At 42.1% G+C, this 10430-nt stretch overlaps 1 protein-coding gene across 6 annotated transcripts in view; it reads right to left on the bottom strand.

The window, feature by feature from the left end:
• Nucleotides 1–4349: 4349 nt before the first annotated feature.
• The window catches only part of BRAF (B-Raf proto-oncogene, serine/threonine kinase), a 68250-nt gene continuing 62169 nt past the window's right edge, over nt 4350–10430 (bottom strand). For all 6 annotated transcript variants that reach the window (XM_061638780.1, XM_061638773.1, XM_061638776.1 and 3 more), the window contains one exon: nt 4350–4715. In XM_061638780.1, coding sequence (XP_061494764.1) covers nt 4633–4715 — 83 coding nt within the window. In that variant the 3' untranslated portion in view covers nt 4350–4632. The remainder of the gene's footprint in view (nt 4716–10430) is intronic.

Below are 10430 nucleotides of genomic sequence, written 5' to 3'. Positions count from 1 at the left end.
TCCAAGGAAGTGCTGAATATTTTCATAAAGAACCCTTTTTTGGGGGTGGGATACAATATGTCATAAAGTGAAACATGTCTCCATGTCTATTAGGAAGCCCTGATTTCCATAACCATTCTAGCTAATGAAGCTCAGAACTAAAGTCAGCATTGGGTTAGTGTGGGTGTATGTTCTCTTTCAGAAAATTACATTTAGGGAAGAACCCTTGCTAAGAGTTCAGTGGCTTTAAACAGTGTTTAACTAGGAAGGGGATGGTACATAAGAAACTAGGTTACATCAAGTAGGGCTGTTGGTCCATCTAGTTCAGTACTGTCTACACTGACTGGCAGTGGCTCTTCAGGGTTTCAGGCAGGAACTTTTCCTAGCCCTACCTGGAGGTACCACGGATTGAACCTGGGGCATTCTGCATGCAAAGCAGATGCTCTACTGCTGAGCTACAGCCCTTCCCCCATGTAAAGGGGACTTCTTTCAGTATACATTAGGGGTATCTTGCTTCTTAGCTGTACTCTTCAACTGCAACTGAGCTACCTACAAAGACTTCATCTATAGGGGAAGTGATATTTTTTAGTAAATGGACAAAAAGCCTCCCTGCTATTTCTGGGTATCTTGCTTTTAGCACAGGAGAGTTTTCAGTTATTAACAAAGTTAACTGTCTAGCCTATCCCTAAAATTCTATGCACAATAAAAGATTCAGCTCTGGAAAATAGGGCATACAGGAAAGAAATCCTGTATACCCTACATAAGTGCATCTGCTGTAGTCTGGTCCACGAGTTTACACCATAATAAAATGTTGGTTTCCAAGGTAGCACAAAACTCTGGTCTTTGCTGTAAAAGACTAACTTCTCTGGCAAATAAGGGTAGGACTCCTACGTAATTCACTAATAGGCAAAAAAACTTGCGGTTTAAGAATGTACGTATAGCCCAAAGGCACATGCTATCAAATTCTTCCAACCCGAATTGTGTTTGCATTTTGCCAAATGTGTAGGGCAGTACAATATCTCAGAGAGGTCAGGTCTCCTGCTCCCCTGGTGCATTCACTATAGCTGCCCAATTTCCCTGCTTTTTAAAGTTTGATAGAAATATCTGTGGTCTATAGATACATTCTTAAGCTGCAAGGTTTTTTGCTTATTAGTGAATTTCTCTGCTTTTTAATCCAGGAGGTAAGAAATGGGATCCTGTGCAAGCTTGCCAAGAATAGATTGATCATTTGCATGCTTACTGAGTTCAGTGGGATTTACTCCACTGCAGTCATACTTACGATAGGTGAGACTGGCCACAGGGGATGGGGAGGGGAGGAGGAAGGGGAGGGCAGAGGGGAGGAGGATGGGAGCAGGTAGGAGGGGGAGCGGAGGACAGGTTTGATTATTTGCATGTATGAGTTCAGTGGGATTTACTCCTGTGCAATCATGCTTAGGATAGGTAAAACTGACCAGGCGGGTAAGGGAGGGACGGCTGGAGTGGGCAGGGAAGGAGGAAGAGGGGAGCGGAGGAGAAAGGGAGAGAAGGAGGAGAAAGCCAGGTCTGATCATTTGCATGCTTATTGATTTAAGTGGGATTTACTCCTATGTAATCATGATTAAAAAATGCACTGCCTTCAGGTCAATTCCGACTTATGGCGACCCTATGAATAAGGTTTTCATGAGGCTGAGAGGCAGTGACTGGCCCAAGGTCACCCAGTGAGCTTCATAGCTATGTGGGGATTCAAACCCTGGTCTCCCAGGTCCTAGTCCAACACCTTAACCACTACACCACACTGGCTCTCTGTAATCATGGTTAGGATAGGTAAAACTGACCATGGGGGAGGGGAAAGGAGAGTGGAAGGAGAAGGGGGAAGGAGGAGATTGGAGGGGGAGGGGCAAAGGAAGGGGCAGGTAGGTAGGTAAAACTGACCGAGGGGAGGGGAGGGGATTGGACAGGGAGGGGATAGGAGGGAGGAGAAGGGAGGGTGGGTTTGATCAGTTGCTTACTTTTTGAGTTCAATGGGATTTATTTCTGTGCAATCACGTTTGAAAATGGAGATTGACCTTTCATGGTGAATGGTATTCAGTTACCATTGCCTTCCTCTGACGCTGAGAGGCAGTGACTGGCCCAAGGTCACCCAGTGAGCTTCATGGCTGTGTGGGGATTCGAACCCTGGTCTACCAGGTCGTAGTCCAACACTGACCTGGGGGAGGGGCAGGGAGGATAGGAGGAGGTGAAGGGTAGGAGATTGGATGAGTGGGCACTGGGCAGAGGGGAAGCCTTTCCTTTCCAAAAGGAAAACATTGTGAACAGTATCATTGCTTTTCAGCATTTTCTCCACCTTTTTATTCTACAGCAGGCACATGTAGCCTCCCACCCAAATTTAAACCAAAGCTGTTCCTGGCCACATCCACACCAGACCTTGATTTCACTTCAGACAGTGATGGCTTCTCTCAAAGAATCCTGGGAAGTGTAGTTAGTGAAGGGTGCTGAGAGTTGCTAGGAGATGCCCTGTTCCCCTCAGAGACCTTCAATCAGAGTGGCTGTTAAACCACTCTGGCCACTGGAGCTCTGTCAGCGGAATAGGAGTCTCCTCTCAGCACCCTTCACAAACTACACTTCCCAGGATTCTTTGGGGGAAGCCACGACTATCTCACGTGAAATCAAAGTCTGGTGTGGGTGTGGCCCCAATTAGGCAAGCCAAGCAGCTGTGAGTCTGGCTTTTAGAACACTGACAGTTGGTTCTTACTGAGCATGCCTGACATCATTCAGTTCAATGCAAAATTTCTTAAATTAAAAATCAGCCAGGCATTTTTTAAACCTTTAAACTGCAGAAGATGACGGTCAGAGTATGGGGCAAGGTCAGTAATAGGATTACAGGTCCTCTGTGAACATGGCTGATTTTTAATGAATTTCAACAGATTATGAGAACAGAAAAAAGTCCAAAAGGGCTCTGGAATTTTTCTCTCTCTTTTGACTTTGAACTCTCCATTCTTTTTGTTTTGTTTATCGCCATGAAAATTGAGAGGGTTGTTTATTTATTTATTTTATTTTATTACATTTTTAGACCGCCCTATAGCAATAAGCTCCCAGGGCGGTGTACAGCATAATAAAACAGGTTAAAATACAAGCGGATGTAAATACAATACACAATAAAACATAATTAAAAATTTTCAAATTTAAATTCAGATTCTAAAATTTTTTAAAATGCCTGGGCAAAGAGGTAGGTCTTTACCTGGCGCCGAAAGGATAACAGAGAAGGCGCCAGGCGTATCTCGTCAGGGAGGGCATTCCATAGTTTGGGGGCTACCACTGAGAAGGCCCTAGCTCTAGTTATCGTTCTCCGTGCCTCCCTATGCGTTGGGACACGGAGAAGGGCCTTCGACGTCGAGCGCAGCAACCGGGTAGGTACATAGCGGGAGAGGCATTCCGCCAGGTATTGCGGTCCGATGCCGTTAACCGTTAAGCGTTTCTGAGTTCAAGACTGTAAGTTTTGTAAGGTTTTGTTTTGAAATGAACTTATGGGAAATGGCATGGGAGTATTTCCAATTTAACACTGTGGAATGTGAAAAATCCATGCTGGCGATAGTATACAGCCACTCTTGTGGCTGTATAATTATATAAAAAATTGTACCTTATTAAACTTTTTACGGAAGCCATGTAAGGCAGCTCTGCAATTGTCTGTGAGCCAGTACTAGACAAGTTGGAACAAGTTCAGAACAACAAGATAGGAACTGTTTTCCATACCCCTTACCTATGAGGAAAGGTTGAAGAAACTGGGCATGATCAGTTTGGAGAAGAGTAAATGATGTTTGGGCACCTACTAAAAACCCATTTGTTCTCAGAAGCTTTTGCTGGCCATTTGATACCTGCCTACTGTAATAACTGTCCTAAATTAATTTTTGACCTGACCTTGTAAGTAGTGCTAGATTTACTTGAATGTATTTTTAATTGATTCTGCTGCAAGCCACCTTGTGATACTTTCATGAAAGGTGGTATAAAATATTTTAAATGAGATGGGGTGGTAGAACACAATAACACCCCTTCCAAAAGCTTCAGCTATCTCACACAGAAGAGAGCAAAGACTTGTTCTCTGCTGCCCCCAAAAGGAAGGCCTAGATCCAATGGCTTAAAGTTACAGGACGGTAAATTTCAGTTGAACATTAGGAAAAATCTCTTGATAGTTAATGCTAGTTAGACAATGGAACCATTTAGCTAGATGAACGATGGATTCTCCTTCACTGAAGGAGTTCAGTCAGCGGTTGGACAGCCACCTGCTAGAAATGCGGTTGCTCTGGGTTTCCTGCAGTGAAAAAGGGGCTGAACTAGGTGACTTACAAGGCTCCCTCCAACTCTGTGAATTGCCATCCCTTATTAATACACACATACTCCATGCAGTCAATCTTTATTATAGCAGTATTCACATCAAATACATAGAACTTTTAAACCTTTTATATAATACAGAGTTCTTTAAATAACTTTACACAAATAGTTCTTCAATCTGTTTTCAGCTATCAAACTTTAGTTTTATGTCTCCATGCTTTCTAAACCAAACTGGACAATATTTCCCACTGTACAAATTTACACGAGAGAAAAAGCTCCAAAATACAAATGAAAGGAATAGGCTAAAGGGTTTAACATGGGAAGAAAAACAACTGAAATTAATCTGTATCAGCATTTACAGTGAACAACAGGGGAGAAGGAAAGACTTGGAGGCAGGGAGAAAAAGCTGCAGTGATCCATGAGACGGAAAGCTGAAAATAAACATTTCCCAATGAATTAGAAATACAGGCCTTTAAAAGTTTAGTTACTCCATTGTCATTTTAAAAAAGTAGCTATGGATATCAATTGACTTCTGAAGAAAGAGCAGACTTTTAAAAACTGCAGACTTGTGGAGACTTAAACATCTTGTGGCAAATACAATTTCAAGGAATGCTGGGTTGGGACATATTTCACTGCACTAATTAAACACACTATACACGTTTCTCCTTTTCAGCAGCTTCCTGAAGTAACCGGTTTAACATTTTTTGTTGGCCAACTTATCATTTCCATTGGGTCTAGCTGTACAGTGCTAGGGATGACAAGTTCTACCCAAAGACTCTGCCCATCACTTTAAAAGGGGGGGCACACAATGACAGCAAGCTTACACCAGTGGCACCTCCCCCCTCAGTGCTCCAACAGTCTCATCTCCCGTCTTTACACAGGGTATCCTTGCATGGTATAGCAAGAGGTTGCTACAGCAGAGGAGGATAGGCAAAGGGGCCATGGTAAGCAACCATCTATTCCTTTGCTACAGCCAAACCCGTGAAGTGGTTTGTAGGTAGGGACCTGTTAATTCGTAGTGCTACACTGAAACAAAGCATTGGAATGACAGTCTCCAACGACGGAATGGAGAGAATGATAAACTATGTAGGGCAGTCTCCCTAGCTAATTGAAGAGAAGTAGTGTGGATGAAAATTTCAGAGAGAAGAGACAACCAGGATGATGACTGCTATTTCCAGCTGCTTAGAAACAACCATTTTGCCCTTCACTGGTCCCTGGTAGCCAGAACAGGTGCTGGTTACATAAACTTACTAGTCAGGCTAGAAGGGCTATTGCAGTCCAGTGTTTGGGCAAGCAATGCTCCATTTTCAATTGGCTCTCACAATATATTCCCACATTCTCCCTACTCAAAATGCAGGACGCCAAGAGCTAGGAGCAGAATTAGCCCCATTTTAGTCCCCAAAAAGGAGTTGTTCGTGACAATCTGGACAAATGAACATCAGCCACATGGGTGAGGGAATTGTTTTGGGAGCATGAAGTGGGTAAAATTGCTATCAGGTCAGTTATAGCTGACTTTTAACAAACTGGGAAACCTACATTATGAAAGAGAAGAAAACTGGGGCAAGGGCGAGCCTGTGTTTGGTTATCATGTAAACTGAACACGTGAACTCACCCTGAGGAGGGCCCCCCTAAAGTTAAGATACACATGCGGGGGGAGGCGAGGAGGAGAATCTGGAAGGAATGAGGTGTATTTCTCTTAACCATTCACAGCTTTGAATTTCAAAGTACATTTATTGCACTTAGGTTTTTATTTTTATCATTTAAATCAAAAGTTATTAAACTCAGCCCCACACGCCCAACCAAACAATAGTTTCCATGTTTTGTTCCTGCCCCCTCCATTGGTCCATTTTTAATTCTACTTCAATGCATGCCTAAATGAATGTTTCCCCTCCCACCCGCACCCACGCCCCACACAGCCCATAGATCCGGGTATTCTAGTTGGAATCCCCAAACCCCAGAAAACAAGTGGAAGGAGATCAACTAGGTGGAGCACAAATTAATGCATTACAGAATGGGTCAAAAACCACACAAAATCCTCAGACAACCAATAATCTTTTTTAAAAAATAATGGCACATGGTCTCCTGCTTTGCATTTTTCTAGCTCAGAAAGGAGAGGTAGAGTAATTCTAGTAGATTACAGTTCCCAGTTTAATATGAAATGCAACTGCAGGAATAGTTCATATCAGAGGCTGAATGGAACAGACAGGATGTTGTTGCTTTGGCAATTGGAAAATAAATGCCTTGAAAGTTCAGAATGCTTTCAAACCCTTTCCAGCTGCCAAAAACAGGGATTCAAATATACAACTAAGGCTTCAACCCTATGCACACTTACGTGTGAGTAAGCACCATTCAACACAGTGGGACTTACTTCTGGGTAATTATGCATATGATTGCACTGCATGAAGCTTATTGGGGTGGATGAGCCACGGCTCAGTGGAACAGCACATGCTTGGTATGCAGGAAGCCCAGGGTTCAATGTCTGGCACCTCTGGATTCAGGTCTGGGAGAAACCTTGGAAACCTGGCTGCCAGTCAGAATTGACTGCTCTTGGCAATAGGGACAAAATGCTCTGACTCATGTAAAGAATATCCATGGGTTTATATATGTATTCTTTGCACACACAAAAAATGGGCATATCTCAGGGCTTGTGGGAGAAAGCTATCTGGGCTTTTGTTTTTTCATCCCAATTCACAAACTTAATGCCACATATACATACATTCTAACAGGAGGCCAAGAACCTGGCAACAAAAGGTAGGAAAGAAAAAAAAATAGATCAGTTAAAAACAACCTATTATTTTCATAAATTGATGGAACAGGGTACTAATATGGAAGATACAGCTTCCTTACATCAGCCCTTCAATTGCTTTTCAGCTATTTATCCATGAGCTTTCAACTTAAATGTCATACAAAATATATTAAGAGAAACTGGTTGTGGTTTACAGACAAGTTACAAATTTCAACAGGAAGTCTGGGGAAGATCTGATACTCCTCTCAATAAAAGAAAAGGGCCTCAAAAATCCTGGGATGTACACTTGTTTATAAGCATAACCAACCTCTCCTATTCCAGGAATGACTCACTTAATAATCAAACAGGCTTTTTTAGTTATAACGAAGCCCCACAAAAAGTACTCAATTTTTCACCTTCAAGCTACAATCTCTTTTATCAAATGGCTGGTGCTCAGAAGAGGCAACACCGTATTCCTTTTTTTTTATCCTTTACAAATGCAATTTGTTCTATTTTTACTTAAGTGGTTGAAGGTTTATTTTTCCAATACAATTACATATTGGATTTTTTTTGTGGGGGGAGGGAACACAAGATACATTATTCTTACCATTGCAGGTTTAATGAGGAAGAACTATGGACACAATCAAATTGGAACGCCTCCAGAAAAAGCCCCGCTAAGATAAATGGCAGTTATGCTGGCAGCCCAATGCCACTGAGGGTTGTCCAGCAGATTCTATTCCATGGATGGTTTCTTATGATTCTACCCAAATTTGAAAATGTAGTGTATTGGAAGCAAGGCAAAGCTAAGAGTAGATAAGCACCTAGTTAGATATGTCTAGGGTCTCTCTCTCTTTTTTTAATCGCAAAAGGCATAGATCATTTGGCAAACTGCAAAGGAAATATTTTAGAAAGCATACATTTCCAGTTTGTGTGTGAGGGATCCATTACAGAGCAAAATGTATACACTGCCACTGAACTTTGTATGCCCACCACCTTCTCTCTCAAGTGCAAGCACTAACAAACTTATACTCCAGGACCAAGCCAAACTTTTAAGAAGGTAAGCAAAATGTCTTGCTAGCTGCCTCTTCTCCAGATAAAATTTGCAGATGAAGCCTAACAAAGACACCAACAGAACTGTTTTATAGGAAGAGTATGCACCAAATGTGCTTATGTAAGCCCACATTTGCAAGGTTGAATCAACCCTAGAAAACCTAGTCAGCATCACCATCTCCCCTCCTCTTTGGAAGTTACAAAACCACATTCCATTGGAAGGCATTGGGGATTTTCAACTAGCCTACACTGCCCTGTATACAGGACTGGCCTGTGATATTTTGCCTCTACCTGAGGTAGAGGACAGGATGACAGCCCCTCCCAATTCCACATATAGAGGCCAAGTGGATTGGCTGTTGAATCTTACTTCAATACCAATGGCAGCATAACATCCTCCACTATACCAGAGGCAGCAGGATAGTTCAGGGGAGCCAGGAGATACCATGGAGCATTCACAGCTCTGTCCTCCAACAGAGGGGAATGGCTAGATGCTCAGGAACAACACCCTGGGGGACCTGCCACTGCTGCCCCTGTAATCTGCTGCCTGAGGCAATTGCCTCACTTTGCCCAATGGCAGGGCTGGCCCTGACTGTGTAGTATTGCGGATGCAGAAGTGAGTGGGTGGGGCAATGAAATCCTAGAGCATCACAGAGTAAGCTACAGTTGGGCTGGCTCAGTGTGGCTTGACTGAAAAAGCTCTGGCGCTTTTCCTAACCCTTTGCAAGTAATGAATTATACCTGAGGTTACTGTAACTGAATACAGCTTTATTCAACCCAAGTGGTACATCTACTGCAGAAATAAGAACAGAAGCCACAGAATAACTGAATCCAACATGATTTGAGATCTCAAAGCTAATATAACCAAAGTCGATTAAGAGTGAATACAGAACATAGTCCCACAAGGCTCAACAGCGTCATTCCCTTCGGATGACTTTTTTCTTTTCTTTTCCAATGGACGGAAAGCTACTTAGCTACAGTACTATGAACTATTTCTGCTACATATGCTACACTCACGGTCCAAAAAATTATGCAATGTAAATACACCTACAAAAACATGTTCCATACCTGAACTCTTTCACTAAGCCTTGTTACAAAAAACAAAACTGAAACATCCCCTTCCCCACAAAAGATCAAAACATGATGATGTTTCACAGTGGAAATTACAGAATAAGAACATGAAGAGACATGTCTTCCACTAAGAGTACCAGACACTTATAGCAGGTAAGGGCAGAGGACTGATTGTGGTAGATCACAGACTGCTTTTTGGCAAACTGCTGCTCATACTGTCTCCTAGCACTAGAAGATTCCCCAAAGGGCGGCAATGAAATAACAAACAGCACTGGCAATGTCTTTTGCACAAGTATTCCAATGCCAATACAAGGATGGTGCTAATGCTGCCTGTCATGCCAATGCAAGATGGCATCAGGTCTTGAGTGTGCACTGCAAACTTCTTTGCTGACATAATGTACTAAGAAAAAATAATTTCTGGCAACAGGCAGCCACTGAGAAGTTTTTAGCCACAGGGATTAATAGGATCAAGATAGCTTTTTTATAAGGATCAGACACTTAAGATGCAACAATGTCTAAAAGCCCTCCAACAGCTGGTTTTTAAAAAACCTGAAGATAAAAATATTTATTTTCAGAATTTGTATCCTGCTTACCCTTTTTCATGAGAGTCCAAGGTGCATTGTTCATTTTCCAATTTTAATTGCCTTAAGGACAATTTCAAGTGGGAAAGCCACAGGGTTAAGGTGTTTTATCAAAAAGCGTAGATTATGGCAACTCAGGAGATGACAGCAGGAAGGAGGGCGGGAAAGTAAAGTAATGAAGAATCAATATGAACACCCTATTAAAATAGCGGCCAAATGACCTGCAGTATGCTCAGGTGGAAAGAAAAAAATCAAATCATATGTTGCTTATTATAAAGTGCTTGGTGTGAACAAGATCCTTTTCCTGGCGCTTTACCTATAATTTTTTTAAAAAAAGCTTACTGCACCGAAATGAATAATGAAGCCACAATATAATCAAGCCAGGATACATACACATTCCTCATTCTTTAAGTCTTAAGAGAATTGTGTATAAAGAACATTTTTTTCACCTAGTATTTCAAATGAGCTACAGGTATTTGTAAGAACAGCGGTTACTTGAATTTGTTCTCAAGTACATTATACAAAATGTGGCGGAAAAGCAGGATGGCCTTAACACTAGCAGACATTAGAAGGGTAGCATCTTTGGAGAATAGCAAAGGGCCTTTTTCTTCCCCACATTGCCTTTGGGCACTTCTTTTTGTTGTTCAGGAACAATGAAAGACTGGATAGACAAAACATGCCATGGACCTGTCAAAGTAACAAAGGCCTTGTTTGCACATCAC

This window comes from Rhineura floridana, chromosome 8 (assembly GCF_030035675.1).
Source record: "Rhineura floridana isolate rRhiFlo1 chromosome 8, rRhiFlo1.hap2, whole genome shotgun sequence".
Classification (NCBI taxonomy): domain Eukaryota; kingdom Metazoa; phylum Chordata; class Lepidosauria; order Squamata; family Rhineuridae; genus Rhineura; species Rhineura floridana.
Note: the sequence above shows the minus strand (reverse complement) of the source record. Positions and strands in the feature narration are given on the sequence as shown.